The sequence below is a fragment of the Chenopodium album genome, chromosome 23, assembly GCF_948465745.1.
Source record: "Chenopodium album chromosome 23, dcCheAlbu1.1, whole genome shotgun sequence".
In the NCBI taxonomy this organism is placed as follows: domain Eukaryota; kingdom Viridiplantae; phylum Streptophyta; class Magnoliopsida; order Caryophyllales; family Amaranthaceae; genus Chenopodium; species Chenopodium album.
The window spans coordinates 34,876,677-34,904,383 of NC_137856.1; the positions used below are offsets into that span (position 1 = coordinate 34,876,677).

At 38.7% G+C, this 27,707-nt stretch overlaps 3 protein-coding genes across 3 annotated transcripts; 1 reads left to right on the forward strand and 2 right to left on the reverse strand.

The window, feature by feature from the left end:
* Nucleotides 1-12,329: 12,329 nt before the first annotated feature.
* LOC145607472 (disease resistance protein RGA2-like) lies at nucleotides 12,330-15,509 on the reverse strand. The gene has a single exon (XM_081663113.1). The coding sequence runs from the start codon at nucleotides 15,507-15,509 to the stop codon at nucleotides 12,330-12,332; it is 3,180 nt and encodes a 1,059-aa protein (XP_081519239.1).
* A 2,939-nt stretch (nucleotides 15,510-18,448) lies between these two features.
* On the forward strand, nucleotides 18,449-21,787 carry LOC145608423 (disease resistance protein RGA2-like). The gene has a single exon (XM_081664037.1). The coding sequence runs from the start codon at nucleotides 18,665-18,667 to the stop codon at nucleotides 21,635-21,637; it is 2,973 nt and encodes a 990-aa protein (XP_081520163.1). The 5' UTR covers nucleotides 18,449-18,664; the 3' UTR covers nucleotides 21,638-21,787.
* Nucleotides 21,788-22,010: 223 nt separating this feature from the next.
* Nucleotides 22,011-27,338, reverse strand: LOC145608424 (uncharacterized). Its single transcript, XM_081664038.1, has 6 exons — nucleotides 27,093-27,338; nucleotides 25,719-25,779; nucleotides 25,433-25,565; nucleotides 24,930-25,257; nucleotides 23,028-23,156; nucleotides 22,011-22,941 (listed from the first exon to the last, which is right to left on the reverse strand). Exons 1-6 carry the CDS (start codon nucleotides 27,184-27,186, stop codon nucleotides 22,505-22,507), a joined length of 1,182 nt encoding a protein of 393 aa, XP_081520164.1. The 5' UTR covers nucleotides 27,187-27,338; the 3' UTR covers nucleotides 22,011-22,504.
* Between the last annotated feature and the right edge of the window lie 369 nt (nucleotides 27,339-27,707).

A 27,707-nucleotide genomic window follows, 5' to 3' on the forward strand; every position in this document is an offset into this window, starting at 1 on the left:
CCCGGCCGGGCGCGTGCACCGGGCGGAGAGAGTGCTCCGGGCCACTCCTCTTGGGCCACCAAAACTCGATTGGGCCTCTTCTCCTCGGCCCAATCCGAGTTTCTTCCTTGGATCTTCATACTCGAGCCCTTAATCACCGATTTGATGCCTCCAATCGGTCTTGGGCTATCGAACTGGGTCGCGGTCTTCCAATACTCGTAGACGCTCCTCTAAAAGCCCGGGAAAATGCTCCAAGTATGCAATTTCCTACAAAACTCAAGCAAAACTACCAAAGCACTGGAAAACACAAATTAGTAATAAAAGTGGCTCGTAGGAGCCAAAAACACTACTAATTACGACCAAGGGACGGGGATAAATATATATATAAAATGAACACATCAAACTCCCCCAAGCCAAACCTTTGCTTGTCCCTAAGCAAAGAGCTCCTCAATGAACAAATAAAACATGCCTCACCCCAATATAAAAAATCAAGCACAAACGATTCAAGGCAAATCAAGTGAACATGCTTCAAAATCAACCAATCCTATCCATCTAATCACCCTTCATCCCCAACAATTGTCAAATAGAGCAAACCACAAGAGCATATAGAATTCAAAACTAGTGCTCACACACTCAACTCTCATTGATGTGGCGAGTAAAAGATGTACTCGATCGCTCTCCATCCCAACCCCTTTAATGTGAACAATGCCCTCCCAAACTCACAACACTCGTGTGTTTAAAAAGACATACACTCAACCTAACAGTCGACTCGGAATATGTCAGATCATAACTTGCATTGATAAACAACACTTTCATATTTACACAACTCTATGCACAAGGTCAAAAGGTCTTTTAAAGCTTGTAATGTAAGGCTAGGGAAAAGGGTAGGATAAATTTGGGAACATGTGAGAGAAAAGCTATGCATAAAGGGAGCCGTATCCTAAATAAACCCATGACCAAAAATAGTGATCATACACATCTCCAACATAACCAACTCCAACACAAATCCACCAAAAATAATCCAATCAATAAAAATCAATCCCAAAACTTACAATTTCACTCATAAAAAGTATGATAATATAGAACAAGAGTGAATAAACAAACTTTGAACTCAAAACTCAAATATTTACAATGAAACTCAATTTTTTTCCTTTTGATCAACCTTCACTTAGAACATTTGAACATCAAACACTTTTTTTTCTTTTGCCCTTTTTTTTTTCTCTTTTTTTTTCTTTTCTAGAAGTTCACTTTCTTTTTTTTATTTTTTTTCACTATTCTTTTTTTTGAACTTCTCCCTTTTTTTTCTTTTTCATCACACTTTTATTTTTCTCAAATATGTACACAATAAAACTCATCAAATAAAAATATGATCAAGAACAAATAACTTCTCAAACCCACCCAATTGTGCAAATAATGTGCACACTACAAACTCCCTCACCTCACTCACTAATAGCTCCCCCAAGCCAAGCTTGGGACTAGTAACCAATGGGGCAAAATAGGCTTGTAATGTGGCAAATAAACAACAAAAGGTCAAGGCAACAACATGGGTAGCAAGAAGGGAACAAATGTATCTAAATAAATCTGAAGGTCACCTAAAAGAACAAATGCCTTTGTCCTCCACATGTGCATAATAATGAGTCATGAAACACTACTCATAGTTGCAAACCAATACTCAAATTCATTGACATACCAGGAACTAATCACACATTCCTAACCAAATCAACTAGTCAAGCACTATATTCACAAGTAGTTGGACAAAATTGACGCATGTTTGGGAATCCAAATAATTAAACTTCAAGTCATGATCAACTAATCCACAATGCTCACAATAAAATACCAAGAATCAAAACAATTTTTCTCAAGTATGGGGCACAGGGAAGCATGATTTACAGTTCATTGGTTCGTATTTTTTTATTTTTTTGATTTTTCAATTTTTTTGTATTTTTCATATAAGGAAAGCAATAAACTAAACTAGAAAGCAATAAAACTAAACTAACAAAACACACCAAAAATAAACAAAAATAAAGAAAAGGAAAGAGAAAAGTATATACCAAATCCAAAAATCCTCCCCCAAGCCAAGATCGGACAATGTCCTCATTGGCTCGAAAATAGCTCAGCTGGCTACTCATCCGCATCCTGGTCCATATGAGAGGACCCACCTGCTCCACCACTGGAACCGGCACCATCTGCACCGAAAGAGCCACTACCAAAATAGTTAGCATGAAAAGTCCCCCCCGGCGGTCCCCCAAAAGGAATGTCCTGTCCGTACCCATGGAACGAGGAATAGTCTGTGTAAATGCCATGGGCAGTGGGATCCCTATCGTATCCCTGGGGTGGGGGCTGAAACCAATCTGGGTAAACCGCATCGTCGGGAATGTTGCCCCGACGAGCGTAATCATCATAAATAGGGTATAGCCCCCTACCCTGGTTCCTCTCGAGGTAGCCTAACCTATGGTCAACAAAGCCTATCATCTGCCTAAACTCGGTCTGGGTCTGCTCTATACGACCTATGGCTTGGCCAATACTCTGTAAATCCCAAACTGGGTCAGAGTCACCGTGAGGGACGGAGTAGGACTGTCGGGGTGGTGATGGTGGCTGTGGAATGGGCTGTATGGGAGGTGGATGGGCCTGCTGTGGATCCTCACCCCTAGCATGGGCAACTAACAGGGCATAAGTATAAGACTCCTGCCCTGAGGGAAAGGCGGTCAGGTCAGGGTTGGGCAAAGGAAAAATAGGCAAGGGTTGTTCAGTCCCTGTCCTAATGCACCAATGGGGGACTTGGTTCTCGTCCGCTCTCAACCACCCCAACTCCTCAAGGTACCTAGAGGTCATGTAAGTATCCGGCCCCATGTTGGTCATCCTATGAGTTCCACTCTCTACAAAACCGGCCTTCTTGATGGCTATCCTAGTGATAAGGCCACCAAGACGGATAGGGGTAGTGTGGTGGTTGCTGGCCGTAGCGTGCCTACCTAGGTGGTGAATGATGTACCGGGCGATGTTCAGTTTTTCATACCCAAAAATGTAATGGCCAATCACAGCAAGTTCATTGGTCTGACAGTTATGGGGTTCATTTCTACCTAGGAAACATACACCGGCAAATCTTTGCCACAGTTTGGGGATGGGGTGGTGAATGGGCCTAGCACTAGCATGTTGAGCAGAAACATTTGAAATGCCAGTCAAAGCTAAATAAACATCTTCCATTTTAAATTCAGCATTCCATTGTCTGTTCAAATCAGGCCTCAGTTCAAATAATTTACAGAATTCCACAAAAGAAAGAGTGATGTTTTTATTGTTAAGCCTAAATATTAATTTAGGACCACTTTTATGGTTTTGAATCACAAGAGAAGACAAAAATTCACAAGTTAATTCACGGTATGTGGCATAATGCATATCTACAAATTTTCTCATACCAATATCATTTAAAAATCTCCTAACAAAACCATATAAACCTAAGGCTTCTAGAGTAGGGCGGTGTAACCACCGTGAAGGGATTACCTCGCGACCGTATAGCACCTCGAGCTTCTCCCGTTGTTCCGCCGTCGCGATCTTGATCGTCGGCCATTGGGGAAGTTGTAGTGCCGGGTCGTATTGTTGGGACGAGCTGGAGCTTCCTCCGAGTAGACTTCGAGCCCGCTTAGCCGCCATTTTAAGTAGTGGTCAAAAATTTAATTTGTGGAAACTGAAAAATTTTGGTATAGAAATGTAGAGGATGGTGAGAGGAGTAATAATATGTGAAAAGATTTGGATTTGGGTAAGGGAAGGAGGAGAAATCTTAGAGAGAAGTCAGAGGAAATTTAGAGTTTTAGAGAGAGAAAGTGAAAGAATGAGAGAAGAAATGACGAAAAAAACGAAGAAAGAAGGAGAAAAAGGGAGTCGGGTAGGGCGCGCCCGGCCGGGCGAAGGGCCGCCCGGTCGGGCGATCTTGAGAATCCCTCATTTAGTTCTCGCGCCCGGTCGGGCGGTAATGAGCCCGGTCGGGCGATCTAAACCCACCCCACGTTCTTTCTCTCGCGCCCGATCGGGCGCCGTTTCGCCCGATCGGGCGATCTTTCGCCCTTGGGGCAACTTTGTCTCGCGCCCGGCCGGGCGTCTCACTGCCCGGTCGGGCGATTTTTCTTCAATTTTGAGGTCTCTTCTCGCGCCCGGTCGGGCGTATTTCCGCCCGGCCGGGCCAATTTTAAGTCCGTATACGTCAACTCTCGCGCCCGGTCGGGCGAAACTCCGCCCGGTCGGGCCCGAGAGCAAGTTTTGACGAACTTTTTCCTTTCTCAAAATTTGACTAACTCTTTGCCTGTAAACTGTACCAAAAGCTCATAAAACTCATTAAATTCCCTCCTCTCTCCTCTCATAAGAAAAAGAAAGAAAAAACAAAAATTAAAGCAAGTAAAATACGGGTTGCCTCCCGCAAAGCGCTGGTTTATCTAGGTCCCGCACGACCTACTTACCATAGGTTTCTCAAGGTGAGCTGGAACTAGTCAGGTGTAGTAGTTCAACTGCACCAATCGTAGCCCCGTCATGATACATCTTAAGCCTCTGACCATTTACCTTGAATTCATTACCATTCTCATCAAACAACTCTACAGAACCGAATTTGTTGGCCCGTTTTACTGTGAAAGGACCCGACCACCTTGACTTCAACTTTCCTGGAAAAAGTTTAAGCCTAAAGTTGAACAGCAACACCTTATCACCCTCTTTGAATTCTCTCGGAAGGATCATCTTGTCGTGCCATCTCTTCGTCTTTTCCTTGTAGACTCGCGCACTATTATAGGCCATCAACCTAAACTCATCAAGTTGGTTAAGTTGTAGAAGCCTCTTCTCTCCCGCTAGCTTAGCGTCCAAATTGAGCTCCTTAATAGCCCAATATGCCTTGTACTCTAACTCCACCGGAAGATGACATGCTTTGCCGTACACAAGTCTATAGGGAGTGGTACCTATAGGGGTCTTAAATGCGGTTCTATATGCCCATAGGGTGTCATCCAACTTATCGCTCCAATCTTTCCTATATTTTGCTACCACCTTCTCTAAGATGACCTTAATCTCGCGATTAGACACTTCGACTTGGCCACTAGTTTGGGGATGGTAGGCTAGCGCTGTCCTATGGTAAACACCATATTTCTTTAGGAGGGTATATAACTTCCGCTCATGAAAGTGGGATCCTCCGTTACTAATTATGGCTCTAGGCACTCCGAATCTAGGAAAAATGGTTTTCTTGAAAAGCCTATGGACCACCTTGGCGTCATTGGTAGGAGTGGCAATGGCTTCTACCCACTTGGATACATAATCTACGGCGACTAGTATATAGCGGTTCCCTCTAGAGGAAGGGAACGGTCCCATGTAGTCAACACCCCAAACATCAAAAATTTCAACTTCCAAAATCCCAGTTTGAGGCATCTCATGCCGCCGCGAGATGTTGCCAATCCTATGGCAAGAGTCACAAGCCTGCACAAAAATGTTAGCATCCTTGAACATGGTGGGCCAATAGAATCCTGACTCATTTATCTTGGCCACTGTTTTAGAGGGACCATGATGTCCTCCATAAGGTGAAGTGTGGCAGATAGTGAGAATACCGTGTACCTCCCATTCGGGAACACACCTGCGAAATAATCCATCTGCACACTCACGAAACAAAAAAGGATCATCCCAAAAATAATGTTTAACATCATACAGGAATTTCTTCTTTTGTTGGTAGGACAAGTCAAGAGGTAGAGTACCACCCACTAAATAATTTGCAAAATCGGCGTACCAGGGGTGTTGCTCTACCACTGCATACAGGTTGTCATCAGGGAAAGAATCATCTATAGGGAGAAAATCCTTACCCTCATCATACCTGATTCGTGACAAGTGATCTGCCACAACGTTCTCTGCGCCCTTTTTGTCCCTAATTTCAATGTTGAAGTCCTGGAGCAAAAGAACCCACCGGAGTAGCCTAGGCTTTGATTCCGCCTTGGCTATCAAGTACTTTAAAGCTGCATGGTCAGTAAAAACAATAACTTTAGAACCAACTAGATATGATCTAGATTTTTCTAAAGCATAAATGACAGCTAAAAACTCCTTCTCCGTGGTGGCATAGTTGATTTGAGCCTCATCCAAAGTTTTACTAGCATAATAGATAGCATGTAAAACTTTGTCCTTCCTCTGTCCAAGCACGGCTCCTAAAGCAAAGTCGCTTGCATCGCACATGATCTTGAAGGGAAGATTCCAATCAGGAGCACATATGATAGGCGCCGAAATTAAAGCCTGCTTGATCCTGTTAAAAGACTCAAGACACTCGTCAGTAAAAACAAAAGGGGCATCCTTAAGCAAAAGCTGAGTCAGTGGTTTAGCAATTTTAGAAAAATCTTTGATAAAACGGCGATAAAACCCCGCATGACCCAAGAAACTCCTAACTCCCTAAACATTTACTGGGGGAGGTAATTGCTCAATCACTGAAATTTTTGCTCTGTCTACCTGTATGCCCTTATCAGATACAATGTGACCTAACACTACTCCCTCTGTCACCATAAAGTGACATTTTTCCCAATTTAAGACCAAATTGCATTCTTCACATCTTTTCAGGATTTTAGCTAGGTTAATTAGGCATGCATCAAATGAAGAACCATAAACACTAAAATCATCCATAAAGACTTCCATGATAGACTCTATGAACTCAGAAAAGATACCCATCATGCAACGTTGAAAAGTAGCAGGTGCATTACATAAACCAAAAGGCATTCTACGATATGCAAAAGTGCCATAAGGGCATGTAAATGTTGTCTTTTCCTGATCTTCAGGGTGGATCGGAATTTGGAAAAATCCCGAATACCCATCTAAATAGCAAAAGAACTTATGATTTGCTAACCTCTCAAGCATTTGATCAATGAAGGGGAGAGGGAAGTGGTCTTTTTTAGTGGCGACATTTAATCTACGATAGTCGATGCACATACGCCACCCTGTAACAGTTCTAGTGGGAATTAATTCATTTTTATCGTTCTTAACAACAGTCATCCCACCCTTCTTAGGAACTACCTGTACAGGACTTACCCATTTGGAGTCAGAAATAGGATAGATGATACCTGCATCAAGTAGTTTCATAACCTCTTTCTTGACTACCTCTTGCATGTTAGGATTTAACCTCCTCTGGGGTTGAATGCAGGGCTTGTAGTTATCCTCTAGGTGTATCCTGTGCATACAAAAATCTGGGCTAATACCCTTGAGATCATCAATACTGTACCCTATTGCCCTTTTGTGGGTTCTGAGAACCTCTAGAAGTTGGGAAATTTGTGGGTCATCAAGTGCAGTACTGATGATCACAGGGTTCATTTCCTGGTCATCAAGAAAAACATATTTTAAATGAGAAGGGAGAGGTTTTAGTTCAGGTTTCTTTACCTCTGCAGGTTTCGATTCCTGAACTAATTGTACTACCTTCTTATTTTCCTTGTCATCCAGTTCTTCTATGGCAAGTGCTTTCTCAATAATATCCACCTCCTTGCTCCAGATACTCGCATCACCTGCAGACAAATTACCACAAAGTATTTCTTCCAAGGGATCCCTTGCAAGAATCTGTGTCAAGCTATCATCACAAATATCATCCATTATATCTAACACATCAATTAAACAACAGTTTTCTTCAAGCATAGGACCTTTTAAAACCTTCCCTAAATTAAAAGTAATATTATCATCACCAACAGATAGGGTTAGTTTACCATTTTTAACATCTATAATAGCTCCTGCAGTATGGAGAAAAGGCCTACCTAATATAATGGGTATTTGTGTGTCCTCAGCCATGTCTAAAACAACAAAGTCAACAGGGATGAAAAATTTACCGACTCTAACAGGGACGTCCTCTAAAATACCTAAGGGATATTTAACAGAACGATCTGCCATTTGCAAAGTGATATTAGTAATTTTTAATTCTCCCATATTCAATTTAGAACAAATAGACGATGGCATTACACTAACAGAAGCACCCAAATCACATAATGCTTTATCTATGAAGACATTACCAATATGACAAGGGATAGAAAAACTACCAGGATCCTTTAATTTAGGAGGAGATTTATTTTGTAACAATGCACTACACTCCTCAGTAAAAGCGACAGTTTCTACTTCATTAAAGGCCCTCTTCCTAGTCAGAATATCTTTCATAAATTTAGCGTATGCAGGAACCTGTGTAATAAGTTCAGTAAAAGGAACCGTTACCTGCAAATTTTTAACAACCTCCAGAAACTTACCAAACTGCTTATCCAACTTAGTCTTTAGTTGGCGATTAGGGAAAGGTAATTTGATAACTGGTGGTGCTTCCCTACTCTTCTCCTGGGGTGCATCCTTCCCTGGGGTTGTACCCTGCAATGAATCATCAAAAATATTAGCGTCAGGAATTTTACCCTGCAGCCCTGCAGGGGAAATTGGTACAAAGGAATCAGGATTAGCAATGTCAGATAATTCAGGTTCATCCTCTTTGGGCATTTGGGGCCCATCGTAGTGTGAACCACTCCTTAGGGTGATTGCATTTGCATGATCCGTTGGTTGGATTCCCTGTGCTGGTAAAGCTCCCTGCTGACGAGATTGAAGGGTAGAGGACAATTGGGCAATTTGGGTGTCCATGACTTTATTATGGGCTATAATAGAGTCAATCTGTTGGTCTCTACTCTCCATATGCTTTTGCATATTAGTCAGCATTGCCCTAATTTCTGATAAAGCAGGGTCAGAAGATGTAGTAGGGGGTTGTGATGGGGGTTTCTGATTGGCATGAGGATGGTAGTATTTCTGCTGTGGAGGGGGTGCTTGTTGTGGTTGTTGTGGAGGTGGAGGATTTTGAACATTGGTGCTACGGTAAGATAGGTAGGGATGGTTCCGGTAGCCAGGATTGTAGGAATTGGAGTAAGGGTTATTTTGCTTGTAAGTTTGGAAAGCATTAACTTGCTCCATAGAACTCCTGCAATCCTGTTCATAATGACCTACACTGCCACAATTTCACAAAAAGCATCATTAGCATTATTAGCAACAGCAGAAACATTAGCAACAGAATTAGAATTGTTCGTGGTAAGATTATCTAATTTCTGACAAATAGAAGTAAGCTGGGCTTGCAAAAGAGTGACTGAATCAACATGATGCTTGCCCTTGTGAGCAAAACCTCTAGCATTCCCGTATTGGGAATTATGGATTGCCATATCTTCAATAACCTGACCTGCATCATCAACATTTAAATTCATAAATCTACCGCTAGCTGCGGAGTCTAAAATTGTTCTAGATGCATTTCCTAATCCGTTGTAAAAGGCTTGAATTAGTTGCCACTTAGCCAAATTGTGATGACACTCCCTCTGCAGATCTTTGAACCTTTCCCAAGCTTCATATAATGCTTCATCTGGTTCCTGGGCAAAGTTCTGAATGGCGCTTCTTAATAAAGCTGTTTTCTCTGCAGGGTAATATTTATTATAGAAATTCAATGCAAGAGTCTCCCAGTTAGTGATACCAAGTGCAGCTCTATTCAAACCATTAAACCATAATTTAGCTTTTCCACATAAAGAAAAGGGAAAAAGAATCTCCCTGATTTGATCCTGCGTTACCCCATTCTGCCTAATAGTATTGCAGTATTGACAGAAATCTGCAATGTGAAGATTAGGATCTTCACCCTTTGCTCCACTGAATTGCTTTCTTTCTATCATCGTGATGAATTGGGGCTTGATCTCGAACTGGACTCCCTCGAGATCGGGCGTAGGAGAAAGATGCGGAAAATCTGTCAGCGATGGTTGCGAATAATCGCTTAGCTTACGAGGTGGTGGAGGTGGTGGTGTACCCATCTCTAGTTCTGAATCAGAAGAATGCTCCGAATCACTAGAGGAAGGTAATGGATTTCCTGGAATATCACTACTCCCGGAATCTGCTAAGATCTGCCTGTAAAGATTCTTTTGTCTATGAAACGAGCGTTCGATCTCAGGATCGAATGGAATGTAACCTGATCTGGAACACCAGGGCATAAACAAAGAACTAAAAAAAAAACAGATATTAGTACTACCTCAAAGAACTAATGTCCCTTGAGGCAAAAGAGAAAATAATCTAAACTATAAAAACAATTAGAAATAAAAATAAAACCGTTTCCCCGACAACGGCGCCAAATTATGACAAGCTAAAGTCGTATCACCTAATCAAAAATAATTACCTAAATCCACTAGCTAATGCAGATAGGGAAGTAGGGTCGAATCCACAGGGAAACAAGTCTTTTTATTCCTAATTAATTAATTATAATCTAAATTATTAAGTAACCAAATTGTTGTTTGAGATTATAAACTATACTACGAAGATTATGAGTAAGGAGAATAAATAAGGGAAGAAATCAATAACAATAAAGTCTAGGGTATAGGTTCACTAATAAACAATATTCCAGGGTAAACACGATAATCAATCACCAATGCATTAATTAATCAGATCGTAAAGGGCTTTCGCTACGTATTACAATCACAGAATTAATTTACCGGTATTAAATCTCATCTCTCGAATCTCGACCTAACCATTTATAAATTAATCTGCTTATTGAAACTAAGCCTAAACATCAATTCTCATCTCTCGAATCTCGAATCAATATTGCTAAACTCATACAATCAAATCTGGCCAAATCTAATTGCATAGCATGTAATCAATCAATAAGAAATCAATTAAGCATTAATAATTAACGATCATACAATTACCCCTTTCATATTATTTATTAGATCCCCATAAACCCTAGAAGGAAACTACTCAGACATGATCAAAACTAAACAAAGCATAATAATTAAACAAGACATAACGGAAATCGGAAAGAATAAAATACTGAGATTAATTAAAGGAGAAATCGTACCAAGACGGCGGAATTACAAGAGTGTGAGGAACAAGGAAAGAAAATAAAATCTAGAGAGAGAAAGTTAAGTAGAGCGAGGGAGGAGAAAAACTAAAACTAGAGTAATAATAATAATAAGAGATATCAATCTTGCCTAATAAAAATTACATTAATACTAAGCAAGAGTTAACGCTAAAACGAACTTAATCGGAAAGCTAATCCTCTAGAAAATCTACACGCGCCCGGCCGGGCAGAGGGCCGCCCGACCGGGCCCGCCTTCAGCTTCCTTTGAGGTTCTCTCGCGCCCGTCCGAGCGCGAGCTCCGGGCGAAGCTTCCTTTGGCCCGCCCGGCCGGGCGCGTGCACCGGGCGGAGAGAGTGCTCTGGGCCACTCCTCTTGGGCCACCAAAACTCGATTGGGCCTCTTCTCCTCGGCCCAATCCGAGTTTCTTCCTTGGATCTTCATACTCGAGCCCTTAATCACCGATTTGATGCCTCCAATCGGTCTTGGGCTATCGAACTGGGTCGCGGTCTTCCAATACTCGTAGACGCTCCTCTAAAAGCCCGGGAAAATGCTCCAAGTATGCAATTTCCTACAAAACTCAAGCAAAACTACCAAAGCACTGGAAAACACAAATTAGTAATAAAAGTGGCTCGTAGGAGCCAAAAACACTACTAATTACGACCAAGGGACGGGGATAAATATATATATAAAATGAACACATCAAAGGGTTACATCTCGGAGTCATATAATGCCGTGTGAAACCATATATGATCATTAAATGTTGTCATAAACGTCCGTGGTAGGCTTGAGTTTACGAAATCACTATAAGTTGTGAATGGGTAAATTGGCCGTTTAAGGACATAATGGATGGTTCCACCGATCTTATTTGAATCCCGGAGGATATAAGGGTCCATGGTAAATATCTCGGCAATTTTTATTTTTGGGCGAAAAAAGGTCAAAAAATTACAAAATTAAAGGTTATAATACATGCGTTTTTTAGCCTCAAGTATTTAGGCGGATACCAAAGTGGTAAGTCGTATTTTCGTAATAGGTTATATAGAAATAGGAGGAGAAGCTCATTTGAGTCATTGGGTATAAGGGAGAAACTGATTGTTTAATATAATAAACACCAACGGTAAATACTCTATAAGACCCAGCTCTGTTATTTTAATGTATTGGTAATTGTACAAAAGCCGAAAGGCTAAAACACTGATCATCTAATAATTAAAAATGGGTACCCTTCTATACTATTATTGGTTATTTTGTCCCCACTTGCAACCTCATTCAACTTGGTCTTTCAATCACTTTTTTTCCATCTATACTTGTTACAAAAGTTAAATTAAGATTTGGAGTATGAAAAAAACATTACAATTACTTTCTATATTCGATAATTATCTTACATGGTAACAAGAGTTCCTTGATTGTCAAAAAAAAAAAAAGCAAGAGTTCCTCATTAGAAAAACACAAGGAGTACGTAAGGGGGTTGGGGTAGAAAAGAAAATTAGAAAATAATTGAAAGCTGACTTGGGAAACTATTACAATGAAAACTATGATATTACTCGTATGTATATAGATTAGGAATATGTTGAATGTAGGGCCAGTATTCTCCATTTGGACTCTGGCACCTCTCCCTAAGTATGGGGCATTTTGTGATTAAGAGTGTCTTTAAGTTTGGGAGGTTTGCTATTTGTTGCGGCAGTGATTCCAATCTTGGACAATTTATAAGACCAAGTGTATTTAGGGAGGTGAGGCTGTCAATCCATTCTGGTATTGCCTTAAGCTTTTCACAATTACTTATACTTATGCGTTCCAGGGAGGATAATAATCGAAGGCTTTCTGAAATAATCTCAACCTTGTTCACCCGAAATAGCTCTAGAGACTGCAAGTTGGGAAAGAATAAGTAATTATTTTGGAGGGTAGGCGCTTCTTGTTGCTGATGAGGTTGCTCACCAATGTCATCAAATTCAATACGAAGACATTTAAGAGAAGTGAAGACCCCCTGCCTTAAAATTGTAATCGCCAATTCCACATTGTCCACGATTAGACATTCTAATTTAGGATGTTGATGCTGCTGCTGTTGAACTTGGAGATCCCCTCTTGAATATTGCTCATTACTTGATTGCATCCTCCACCATCCCTTCAATTTTGGCATTTCTTTTAGTATGAAATCATCAAGGCTGGGAAATAAGGAAGCTGGGGGCAACTCGTCCACGATGCTGTTAGCATTTCCGCTACTAGTGCTGGTGTTGTCCTCCATATACTCCACTTCAGCTAATCCTCCAAGACATAGATATTTCAGATAAGGGAGCCTTCCTAAGGAGCACAAGTTCTTACATGCTTTAAAATCCGCAAATACAAGTGAATCCAAATTAGGAAGGTGAGCCTCCAATTGATGATCCACCATCCAACCTGGTAACCTCTCCCCTCCATACCCAAATATTTTAAGTTGTTTTAGATTACAAGAAGGCTGGAGACATTCTAACACCCTCTCATCCTCTTTTGTGCCATTCTTGAAATGTATATATAGACATAGGAGGTTCTCTTTCATCTTCAAATTTACAGCACTAACCTCAGATGACATTATATACTTTGACTCCCTACGTACCTCAATACGCAATCTTCCACTTAGATTGTTCAGCTGATTTAAATCTGATAATTTGCCCATAATATTACCCTCTGATTCAGTCTCTTCACCCACTATAAACACATCCAAACTTGTAAGATTTGTCAAATTCCCCAATCCCATGGGCATATGCCTCAGCTTCTCACTCCCCAATAACAAAAGGTGTCTCAGATTCACCAACTTGCTCATATCCCTGGGCAACTTCTCAAGGAAATGACAGGATCTTAAGTAGAGTGATTGTAAATTCACTAGTCGTGTGATTGAATTAGGCAATTGCACTATATCAGTTCTAGACAAATTTAGGTACCGTAGGCAGATTAATTCACCTATGGATGCTGGCAATTTCTCTATCACCAACCCATGTAGGTCTAATACTTTTAAACATTCAGATATTGATATTAATTTATCAATAATTATGGAAAAATTCTTCACCTTTTGGCGATAACAACGGCCTATGATGAATGATTGTAGGTGTTTGATTTTGGGTACTGAAGAAGGCATTTGCATATTTGAGCTCCATATCATTTTCCAGAAAGACAGATGACGAACCCTTTTATCAATTTCATATGTGTTTGAATCTGCCACCTTGTACTTGAGCCCAGCTATTGAGAGAACTAGCTCATACATTACATCGTGCATATATATTTCATTTGGCCTGACCCACATAGTGGGCAAATAGCAGAAAAACCCACAATTATTCAAGTTGGTTATGTATTCTAGCCCTGCTTCCTCCAAGGTTTGATTACAATACCGTGGCTTAACATATCCCAAAGCAATCCAATAATGGATTAGTTCATCCACTACAAAATCCTGTCCCGTTGGGAACAAGATGCAGTAAGTAACACAAAGCTTCAATCTAGCATCCAATTGGTCGTAACTAAATTTAAGCGTATGCATAATGTCACGCCCATAGGAAGCAAAATTAGCAAGCTGATCATCTCTAAAAGCACGCCATTCTTGAACAGTAGGTTTCCCTGCTAATAGGCCTCCTATACTTCGAATAACGAGTGGCACGTTTGGACACATAAGTGCAATCTCTTTCCCAATTGCTTCCATACCTGGCTCCTGCCAATGTGTAAAAGCAATCTTTTGAAACAGAAGCCAAGAGTCATCATCTATTAAACCCCCAAGCATGTAAGGGTTGACGGTGCCCATCATTCCGGCAACTTTTTTATCACGTGTAGTGATAAGAACCCGACTCCCACCAGCTGAATGCGCTGATAACAGGTCTCTCAGATCAACCCATTTCTGCCTCAAACTAACATGATCCCAAATGTTATCGAGAACAAGCAGAAATTTCTTCCCACCAATTGCTCGTTGAAAGTGCTGATACAAATGCTCCATGTTGAACAGATCGTGAGGCAATTCCCCTGCACCACATGCTGTTATAATCTCCAGCAGCACCTTTTTAATATCAAAGTCCTGAGTTACTGAAACCCAGAATTTAACATCAAAACAGCGCTTCATCCTCTCATCATTATAGACATACCAAGCCAATGTCGTTTTCCCTATTCCACCAATACCGACAATGGAGGCAACAGAGAGGGTTCTTGAGGCTATGGAGTCCTCAGACAATATGCTTACAATCTGATCTCTGTCTTTGTCCCTTCCAACAACAAAACTGGTAAGAACATGAGAAGACTCGGCTCGTTGAATGGTTCTTGCCTGAGTTGGCAAGCTGCAAATGCGACCAAGCATAGCATGGTCTATTGCAATGGAATTCAGTTTCTTCTTAATATCATCAACTTTGCGAGCATCTTTAAATCGTGCAACAAGCTGATTTGATGCAGAAAAAAAGGACCGTAACTCTTTTGTGAAGTAACCTCCACTCATGAGTTGTTTCTGCAATTCTCTAGAAGCTCTTACATCCAACAGGTCAAGTAACCTGTCAAGCTGACAACTAAGCTTCTCCAAAGTGTCTTGTTCAGTATGACTGTATTGCTCTGACATTGAATCTGCATCAAGGAGTGCAGCTTCAATGAGAGTCCTTGTATTCTCAAGCTTTTTCAGCTCGGACTCGAGGTCCATTACATAATTGATTGCTCCATAACCTTTGTTAACCAATTTCTTCACAGCAAGATCAGCTACTGCAGTCGTTATAGGTTCTGCCATTTTTTTTTTTTTTTTTTGAGGGGTGGATTATTGGAGAAGTTTAAAGGAAACAAAAATTAAGTTACGATAATGTTTGGTTCAATTCACTTAAAGGCAAGGGAAAGGAAATAAGAAAGTGGAGTGATTAGAAGTTGTGGTTTGTGAATGAAAGCTTCAAGGACTTGCTGAAGGATTATTAAATGGAGTTTGTAAGATGCTTCGTCGAAATTTCTAACTACACAAATAACTGGCTTAGATAGAATTATAGGCACTAGGCAGGTAACTTCAATAATTTACTCATTGGGCATAAATTATTGGGGACATTGGTACGTTTGGAATTAATGGAAATTGGAAACATGAAAGTGATCTTTCATGTACCAGTACCACACTAGTACACTACCACCCCTCTCTTTCCTAGCAATTTTGAATCTGTGATTTGAAATTTCACATGGAATTAAATGTCTAGTACTGAAAAAGTGAAAACAACATTATTGTACTGAATCACAATTTTTATGAAAGAGATAAATAACCCTCTTTAACTTTAACTTTAACTTTTGAGCAATTTCTAAGATATTTCCGCATGCTAGCTAATAGCTATGTCACCCTTATAATTATTGGGAAATTTCTCACAATGACATTTCCGTGAATATAACATCTTTTTCATTATTGTAGGTTACCATGTGAAATTGGGGCATCCTCATAATTATTGCCAATTTCTGGAAAAGCCTGTGTCGTGTTTTGTGCTCCATTTTGGCGTTCCATATAATAGACCATTCAAGGAACTGAAAAATGTATTCAATAATAAAAAAATAAAAATAAAATAAAAAATTGTGTTGTTTGGTTCCTTACAAAAAAAAAAAAAGTGGTAGAAAAAAGGAAATATAAGTGGAAGAGAGTAAGAATTGATGGAAGGTGAGGAAATGGAAGCAATAAACAGGAAAATGTAACAATTTTTTTGAAAGAAAAATAAAATTATCTTGAAAAACAATAATTAACACACAAGACAAACCACCAAATACTCTTTAAGATTATATTTGTACTCAGTAAGTAGTACCAGTATTGAAGTAATAGCTTAAGTTGTCCTGCAACAACCTTGAAACTGATTAATTGATCATGCCACTTGTTCATGAGTCAGTGATGCTTTAACATTGTACTCGTAAGTACTTTAGTTATTATGTTTACGAGTGATGCTTACCGTTTTAATTCACTCCCTTCATTTTTGTTGTTTAAATTTATTCAATTGTTGAATAGATATAACCCGTGTTATTTGAAAGTTACATAGAAACCTGCAGTAATCTCAACTTAGCTGACTTGAAGTCTTCTACATTGGAAATGTTTATGAGAATTATCCTGTTTCGAGTCGTTTTACTCCGGTATTTAAGTGGACCACAAAGTCTTCGTCAAGAATCAAGATGTGGTAAACCATTGCATTATGATCATCTTGAAAAGACTAGAAACCGAGTTTTTTTTTTTTACAGCATCGTAGGTCCAAGTGAAAACATAACCAAAGCTATGAGAGCTTTATGACCAAAGATTTAAAGTTAAAGATGACTTTTGAGTGTCAGTGTTTTTATATGGACTAATATGTTAGTAAGATTATGTGGTAAACATGAATTGTACGTTCACTAATAGTGATCTATGATTATAGACAACACCGCAGCTTTCTCATGCTTATGTATTTCTCAATCAAATTAGTTTTAGACAATCTTTAATCCACAAGCAGTAGGAGAAGTCTCTAGAATCATTGCTATATCACTGCAGCTTGTGAGTCCATAATTTATTGCAAAACTGAAATGTAAGAATGGCGATTTTAAAATGTGTTCATCTACTCTGTTAAACAAGTGTTGCGAAATCACAATTTACAACCAAAATTTTCCAAAACAAAAGGAAAGAACACGCCTGGCTAAACAAGCCTGTATTATCATCTAACTGACATCTTTTTGTAAAATTGTGAAGTCCGCTTCGTATGAGATTTTGTTTTACTTTATGTCTGTATTTAATTTAATATCAGCCTAAGTTAATAAACATATGCCGAAAATAGGTCTGTATTTTGAGAAAAAGCACAATGATGAACTAGTTTTTTATTTTTTCGGTTTTTTGCAAGAGAAGTTGCTGATAAATAGGTCTAGCTTTGATCAGCTCTTATTCATTTTAATGTATTAATGCTCTTTCAATGAATAATGATTTTTTATGGAAAATTATTATTAAGAAAAAACTCAATGATGAACTAGTTTTTTATTTGTTTGGTTTTTTGCAAGAGAAGTTGTAGGTAAATTGGTATAGCTTTGATCAACTCTTATCCATTCTAATGTATTAATGCTCTTTCAATGTACACTTCTAATCACCGGAAAAGTCTCTAAGCTGTATCACATCTAAGCATGTCATGGGGTCCAAAATATTATACTCAAAAGTCTTGTTTTTACATTAAAGATTAGGATAGGCTGATGCGGTGATGCCAAATTAGTCTTCCTTGTAGGAGTTAGCCTCACCATGAAGTGACATCTGATTTAATTTTTGATTCAGTGGACTTTTCAACTATTTTAAAGATTTTTTGTTGGAGTACTGCTTTAATACCACAAGTTTTGTGAACAACAATAAACTACTAAGTAAATATCCAGAACAAATAAATGCAATACGGAGTACAAAATTGAGCAACCAAATACTAATAATACGCAAATTGAGACATTTATTAATAGTAAAAGAGGGACACAACGTAGAAATCGCAATATTAAAAGGTTACATGGTAGAATTTCCCAAACTAATAAAAAAAGTCCAAAAACTTGTATCTAGATTTCAAAAATGTTTAAATTTATATAAAGTGTTCAATAACTTTTATCAGTCCACTTGTAAATTTGAATTCACATAATATCTTCTCAAATTAAATTCGGGGCTATAAAATGCCATAATACCATGTGACACGCGTCCGCAAACCATGCTAGCTAAGCAACCCTTTTGTTGACTTGGAGGAATGCAAGGTTCCAACATCCAAGTCTGCAATAATACACCTAGATGGCTAATAAGTCTTACAAAGCCTTCATAACCACAACCATAACCAGGATACAGAACCATCGTTTCTCATCCACCAGCAAAATTTAGATCAACGGCTAAGAATATTTTTATTTTTGTGTGCGGTATTGTAGTCGATCATATTAAACAACTGAACTAGAGAGAGTGAGATGGCTGAAGCGATAATGGCTGAAGTCGTTTCAGCTATTGTGGAAAAACTTGGTTCCGGAGCATACAAACAAATCTTGTTTGCGAAGGATCTGGATTCCCACATCAAAAGGCTCCAGGAGCTTAAGACTACCATTGAAGCTACATTTCTTGATGCTGCTTCCTTGGAGTCTTGGAGTAATGCTCAACGAGACGTGCTTGACAAGCTCAATCATGCACTGGCTGAGTTAGATGATTTCTTAGATGAAAAAACAGCTAGAGCCAAACAGCAAGAAATCATTTACGGAAACAAGTTGGTCAAAGCAATACGTTCATTCTTCTCTCCATCAAATCCTGTTGTTACTCCCTTGAGAGATGCTAAGAAACTCAAGGGTATCATCAAGAAGTTTGAACGCATTGCAAGAGATCATGCCCAGTTTGGTGCCATAGTTAGTATGCCGTCTGTAAGCCAAGCACGGGCACTAAGCACTGATACAACATGGTCTCAGGTTATCACTGATGTAGTCATCGGAAGAGATGGAGATAGGGACAGCATAGTCAGCATACTCTCTGATGACTCAGACTCGCTTGTTTCAGAGACTCTCTCTGTTGCCTCCATTGTTGGCATTGGAGGAGTGGGAAAAACTACATTGGCTCAGTATGTTTACCATGATGAAAGGCTGAAAAGTTGTTTTGATGTTCAGTTTTGGGTTTCTGCAAATCAAAATTTCGATGTCAAAGAGGTGGTAGAAAAGATATTAGAGTCTAGTTCTGATGAAATGCCTTTCAGTCGCAGGGTAGATAGGCTCTACGATCAGTTCCTTACAGTAATTGGCGGGAAGAAGTATCTGCTTGTTCTGGACAACATATGTGAGCAAGATGGTTTGAGGCTGAAGTGGCTAAAGCTGAGGAACTTGCTAGCTGTTGGGGCCAAGGGAAGCAAGGTTCTCATTACCACACGTTGTTCAACTGTTGCCGGTATAATGGATTCAGTTGCCCCTTATATGCTAGGGGATCTAACAGAACGTGACTCATGGCTTCTCTTTCAAAAGATAGCATTTACACAGTGGCAAGAGCCGGGTGTGGAAGCAATAGGGGAGGAGATTGCAAAAATGTGTATGAACGTGCCACTTGTAATACGGAGTATAGGAGGCCTCTTAGCAGGTAAACAAACACTTCAGGAATGGAAGACCTTCAGAGATGATCAACTTAAACATTTCTCTTCCTATGGGCGTGATGTTATGCAGACACTTAAATTTAGTTTCGATCAGCTGGATGCAAGGCAAAAACTTTGTGTTGCTTATTGTTCCTTGTTCCCCAAGGGTTTTGTATATGAGGAAGATCAGATGGTTCGTCTCTGGATCTCTTTAGGATATGTTGAGCCCCAGTATAGAAGCCAAAGCTTGGAGGAAGCAGCTGGTGCATACATGCTCAACCTGGTAAATTATGGCTTTTTCAAGATGGAACAAACCTATGACTTTGGCACTGGGGTCCGTTTGACAATGCATAACATGATGCACGATCTCGTGCTCTCTGTTTCTGGGTTCAGGTATAAGATGGCAGATTCAGACACACGTGAATTTGATGAACACGTTCGTCATCTGTCTTTTGGAGGTACAATATCAGAATCTTGGGAAGTCCCTTCCTCACTATTCAGAATTGAGCATCTACAATCATTCCTTTTGGTAGTGTCTAGGCACTGTAAATTGACGTTAAAGAATTTGTCAATCAATGATAGATCAATTTTGAGACTTAAATCTTTGAGGGTATTGGACCTGCATAGGCTGGGGTTAAAGATTGTGCCAAGATCTCTTGGCGAGCTGCAGTGCTTGCGTTATCTCAACTTGTCATACAATCCTATGGTTAAACTCCCCAATTCAATCACAAGGCTTGTGAATTTGTTATCACTTGACTTGTTTGGCTGCTACAAACTTGAAGAGTTGCCGAAAAACATGAGTAGGTTGGTTAAGTTGAGACATCTCAAAGTAGGATATTGTAATGCATTGAGTCATATACCCAAGGGGTTGGGGAACTTGACAGATCTTCGAACACTAGACATGTTCATACAAGGAGAGCAGAGTTCAGAAAACAGATCAAAGGCCAACAGTGTCGGTGAGTTAGCAGAGCTAAATTGCCTAAACAATCTAACAGGAAAGTTAACAATACGTGTCTTTGGGAGGTCAATGGATACAATTTCAGAAGCTAAGGCAGCAAACTTGAAGAGTAAAGATAAGCTTTTAGGCTTGGATTTAGAGTTTATTGGTGGTAGCCTAAAACATGATGAGATAGTTATAGAAGGCCTCCAACCCAATTCTAATTTAAAAGAACTGTTGATATATGGTTATGCAGGAGAGAGGTTACCAAGCTGGATGTTGGATCGCCTTCACTTTTGGCTTCCGAATCTTGTTAGCATTTGGATACTCCAGTGCGAAGGCTGCAGATACCTTTGCTCCTTTGGGAAACTTCCTCATCTTAAAAATCTGAATCTTCTAGATTTAGACAATGTAGAGTATATCGAGAATTGTGCTGGGAGCAATGAAAGTAGTAATGACATCGTGTATAAGCACCATGCTCCCTTATTTCCATCACTCGAGAATCTCTGGCTTCGAAACATGCCTAAATTTAAGGGATGGAAGATAATTATTTCAACTAGTGAAGCAGATTCAAGACAACCCACCCAGAATAATCTCCTAGAGCGAAAACTGGCATTCCCCAGATTGAAGCATATGCAGGTCGACAAAATGGAGTGGGTATTATTAATCACAGGGGAGTTTAGAGGTTTTACCTTGGAACAGCTAACAGTAAGCAGATGTGAAGACCTCAATGCCATACCAGAGTGGACAACCAACCTTTCCAACTTGACGACGCTTACACTTGAAAATTGCTCTAAGAAGCTACAGGAGAGGTACTTGAAGCCAACAGGCGAAGACTGGCCCAAAATCCAGCATATCCCTACTGTACGCATTTTCGGGTCTGGGGGTACATGTTTACCGTGAGTGGAAAAAGCGGGTTGACACTTAACACAGGGTCACAACTCACAACTTTTGCTTCAAGCATTATTTCCTTTTTCTGATTTTCTTTTCTTGTTTATTTTTTTCTCCATTTTTTCTTCTCAGGGCTTTTCAGAGGCGAGTTCTGATTTGAAATCTATCTCGCCAAGTTTTGTTTATTTACTTATTTTTAACAAAATTGATGAAAAAAAAAATACTAGTAAAAAAAATTACACATTCTTGGATGCACCCTAGATTTAAGATAAATATTCTTGAATTCTAAGAGAATAGGCTTGAAACAGATTCAACTTGTTCTTAAAATCTAGCAATTTTACATTCTCAAATACACAAATCACAATAGTACAATACATGTACAATGTAATTTAATAGTCAGAAATTACTTTGGCGAATGTATTCTATCAGTACATATATTTACACTAGCATGATATTTACATAGATAAAGCAGTTGCAAAAGTTAAAAAGATTTAACACAAAAATAGCCAAAAGCAGGCCATGGATCTAACACTAAAATATCCAAAAAGCAGGCAAAATCACAACCTCATGGACTAATAACACAACTAACAGCATGGAACGCAACCAACAGCATGGAGATTTCATGATAGCTCAAAATTTAACATTTGTAGGACACTACCCAAAAATAATAAATAACTTAGAGAGAGAGAGAGAGAAAGGGGGGTGCAAAGAACTTACTCATCTATGCGAGAAAATCAGTAAAGCAAATCTTCTAACGAATCTCCAGATGATAACACATCATAATCCATAGGTCTTTTAATTGATGTGCTTGCATAATGAAAGCCTTGCCTCTACATCTTCTTTCGCTGAATTTTACAATTTTTGTTCTTTGTCTTCTAATTACTCAACTCCTTCATCACCACTGTCATCTCCAAAAAGAGCAGCCATTTGCATGGCCAGCTTGGCAGCCATTTCTCGCCTCTGAAAATCAGGCATCAACCTTGAGCTACTGCGCATATTTGCAATTTCTGACATTAAATGCTCCAAATCCTCAAGCTCCAGATGTGCACCCTTGTCAAGATTATCACCATTGTAAGCCTCACCCCCTTTGAATTCTACTTCCTCAACATTATCTCTACATTCAGAAGATGCCGATGTTGATGGCTCAGCCCTTTCAGCTTCAGAAACAGACTTTAAGTCAGCGGATTCAACAGAAGATGCATTAGGAGGAGGGATGGCAGACACCCAGCCATCCTCTGTATCATCCCATAGTTCAGCTGAACCACCAGAAAGGACTTCATACTCAACTTCATACTCAGATTCGTCATCTGATGAATCTATAGGGAAAGAAAAACTAAATGGTCAGCTATTAAGACACAGTTAATAAATGCAAACTGAAAGATATAATCAGAGAAATTTAAACCTTGTCTTTCAGGTAGAGTTGGTGCAAGAATTCTGTTTCCAGATTTTAAAACCATTCCAGACCACATGTGGGCGGAAAGTGCACCGAAAAGCCGTTCGACTCCTTGTGAGTCACCATCAATGGATAAACCTGACAAAGAAAAATAGTTTATAATGACGCAATAAAAAAGCTGCCAAGTTAGCTGGTCTCAATATTTCTGACATCATTAAGAGTATGCTGTACGCTATGCTTCCACATTTCTGCAATTCAGAGCGCTAGGGAAAAATAGAAAAAGAGATAGAAAGTAGCAGAAGTGCTTCTAAATCTCTAGAAAGAAGGTAGAATTTATTAAATGGTAGGATGGTGTTTTTTTAATTTTTTATATATTGTATACAAAAGCTTAAGATGAAATGCAGGGATTCATTGAGTCCTTCCACTTAATTCTAGGCTTAAAGAAATCACTTTGTCTCTTTTCTTCTATAAGCAGTCGTTCACAAGCATTACAAACCCTCTTAGTTCTTTCAAATTATCCTTAATTCCATTTTATTCTCCCAAAGACCAAATACGGAGTATATAACAATTACTTATGTTTCCTCATCTCACCCCTGTTTTATCTTGTTTGGGCAATTTCACATATCATAATCATGGCCCATAACAACGTGACAGACTAATGGTAGTTCAGGAAAGTCTTAGTATTTGATACCACAAGCCCCCTTTTCCCCTCCTAACACCCTTATCACCCTAAAAATAACACCTACAAACTGATGATAGCTTAACCTCCTCTGCAATAATTTCTCCAGGCTCAAACAGAACAGAAACTTCACCTGCCAGCTTCTCTATACCAAAGAAGAGTTCAATCAGAAAACAATCCCAGGGAATCAAGCACATTTTTAATGGTATTGAGTGCTCTGGACCGTGGGTCACATTTTGGGCACAGTAGGAGTAAGGAACTAAAGACAGCAACAGCCGGGCATTGAAGAACTGAGCATGAAAAATGCACGGCACAACTTAGCATTAAAAAAGCAAGGCACAGACATGTTACTGTGTGTTCGCACCGTGGGTCGTGCTTGGCCAAAAATGTTCACGATCAACAAGGATTCTCTATCTTCTTTTTATTTATTTTTTTAACTTAAATTAACCTATATTAAAGCTAGCCTCCAAATTTTGAATTATTACTTATAAAACCAACCCTCCCACCCCCCCCCCCCCCCCCCCAAAAAAAAAAAAAAAAAAAAAAAAACACATACACACGCACACACGCACACACACACACACACACACAACCAGATACCCTAAAGGTAGTGTCCAGTGTACCGGCACATTGATATTGATAGAAACCAAGGAGAAAACACATTTATCTTAGGATTTTAGCAAGCTAGGCATGATCAAATTTAAAATCCCTTCAAAAGCAAGTCAAGTAGAATACTACAAAAGGGGGTTTATAGGTACACATTGTCTTAGGAATTTTGCCAACTAGACATGACTTAATCTACACTCCCTTCATAAATAAGGCAAGGAGAATAATACAATAGGGAGTTTGTTTATAAGCAAGTTTTTCTTAACATACTTCTCTTATTCATGTTTCCATACACCTCAATTTATTAAAGTAGCATCAGATGTTCACAGTCACTTCATCTGTATTTGTACTTTTGTAGTGGATTGTACTTTGTCTCAATTAGTTTTCCTTTATCATGAATAATATAGTGTGTTATGTACAGGAACTCCATCCAATATAATATGGAGTACATTATTTCATCAATATTAATAGCATCAAACCAACTACATCAACATCATCTAAGTTCTTCTGCATTTTTAAATGACAGTAAATGAAACCACCCACCATTTTTAGTAAGAAGGTAACAGATATATGAGCACACACTATATGCTATCAACTCACTGATAATAACTGGTCGAGATACTCACATTTATCAAATTCAGCATTAGAAGCGCAGGCCTCCACATATTCAATATTACACTCCATGCACCATTCCAAGCAAGATCTCTTAATATCGCATGATGGCTCTTCATTGCCCAATAGACTACTTCCCTCAGATTCAAAAACTCCATACTCTAATGAATCCACATCTGAACTAGCAAAAGGATCATTGAGCCTCTGTAAATGTCTTTTGTATTCAGCATGAGCTGGGTGACCTGGAACAAGATCCACTTTGTTTCCAACACACAATAGGATATCAGATTTCTGAATATCAGTATGAGAGACCCAATTTTTGAGAGCAGTAAGCGAAGATAGCTGTCAAGTGCATAACGAAACGACAATAAAAAATTTAAAATCAGGCAGTGTCATTTCAGCAACATTATAAAGTTTAACACAAATGTGCCGCACATGAAGTTTTGGCACTAATATTCGAAAATATATAATAAAGTAATTGACCAAAGGTAAAGAGTAAAAGGTAAGTGATGCATGCCTCGCTCATGTCAAAAACCATCATTATGGCAGCAAACTGAATGTCTGGCAGGGAACTGGGGGGAATATCATCATTAAGGTGAGCCATCCATACAGCAACATCAGCCGAATAATATTTTGTGTCAATAGTCCACCTGTTTGACATGAAAAAATGGTAGAAACATTTACATATTATTTGATGAATAAAAGATGCCTAAGATGTGCATGTAAGATTCTGAGGATGGGAATAATATTCATAATAGCTCATTTTTATCCACATGCTTAATTATGGTATTCAATCAGCATACCCTTGTATAAGTACTTCAGATGATGTTTCAAAAGCATCTTCATAATCCACTGACAATAGTCCTGAAGTAAGATAAAAATATTAGTAAAAACTGAAAATGCCAACAGACATGACAAGCCATTTACTCAGAATTAATAATAGAATAACGTCATTTTATAATCGACAGCTAAAAACTCAACACTTCATCACAAAACAGAAGTATACCACAATTATTACAAAATGATAGATATTTAGTTCTTCACAAAAGGTTGTGTACTTCTGTTATATACCAATAGCAAGATTCAGATGAGTTAAGCATCTTCCGAAAATAGTGCATCAAATAGCATAAACCACTGTCAATCACTCAGGTAATAGTACACACGCCTAGAAGAGCATCGAGCTGGGACAAAAAAATACAAAAAAACAATTGAATAAAAAATCACAACTGTAATTGCTATAATGGTAACAGTCACAATATCAAAAATAGGATTTCACGGGTTTAGCAGCAGCTATCACAACACCATGAATTGAATACATATGAAAAGGCACCAATTTAGCATTGTAATTCAAGAAGAAAAAATACTTTTTGAATCTTTAACCTGTTGTTTTACGAGGTATATTTGTAAACATTTACAAGGTGACTTAAGATGAAGTTAAGGTACTCTTATTAGTCTTATATCTGCACTCAATATATCAATACACATCAACGACAGTCTATAAGAAATGTTGCAATGCTATGGAAAAGCTTTCACGAACAGTAAGTAGAAACTCATCTACAAAAACAGCCCTTTAAAATTGAATAAAACCAAAAAAAATTGACCTATCTCTTAACTAATCCCGAACTCATTGCAAGAAGACTACTTGGATACAAGAACATGATGCATATGCTAGCATGCTGCTAGAATAATCATACTCACACTCGAAACGAGTCTGAGTCAAATTACTACTCCTTGACACAAGGAAATAGTGAAAAATAATCTTGATTAATCATAGAAGTATCAATATAGGTTAATTCATAGTACTACAGATATACTTAAACTCATTTGCATTCATAATAGCTGGCTTTGAAGTCCGCTAATTGCTAAAAATTCATTCATCAAAACCCCAACATGAAAATTCCAGACTTTCAGGTTATCAATTTATTCACCCACATCACAAATTCACAATTTACCACCTACCCAAAACCTAAAATTCGCCCAATTAAAAAATACAAAAACCCCTCGAATAGATCGATTATGATAAGTTCCTAAAATCTTGCAAATTGGAACATTTTAGCACAAGATATTCATCCATTGATCAAAAACAATTGAAATTCTTCAAAAAAAAAAAAACTTGCAATTAAGCTGATCAAAGTTAATAAAAATACAATCAGAAATGAAGGAGAAAGATGAAATACTGGAGAGAATGGTGCGCTTTCCGACGCCGGGAGATCCGATAACCAAGATAGCAGGTCTCTTCTTAATAGCTTCGTTGTCAATTTGCTGCTCCATTTTTCTCTCTTTTCCAGAAAATAGTTCTCTTTGATTCAGATTTAGGTTTCAGATTTACTCGCAATTACTCTAAACCTTAATTCCAAAATGATGTTCAAGAGTGTTTTTCAAGAGAAATTATTATCTATGTACATTTGTTCTAGTAGAGAAAGTGATGCATAACTTTGTCATTTCAAGTACGATTTTTCTTCAAAGTCTGCCTTGTTTTTTTTTTAAAAAAATGGCTTTTAAGGTCAGTTCCGATTTACTTAAAACAACTAAATTAAACTGATTGAGCTGAATTGAATTAAACTGAACTGATTGGGGTTGTTTATAAAAGAAAAACTAGTGTGTGTCCCGGGCGATGCCCCGAAGTGCTATTTTGTACTTTGAACTTTTTAAATTCGATAGTTATGTTCAACTGAGTGTGATTCAGGCATTGCCTCGGATGTTACGGTTTTTTTACCTCATATGTATTTATTTTCTAATCTTGTGAAAAATAAATAAATTAAATAACCTTTAATTTGAAAGGAATATATAAC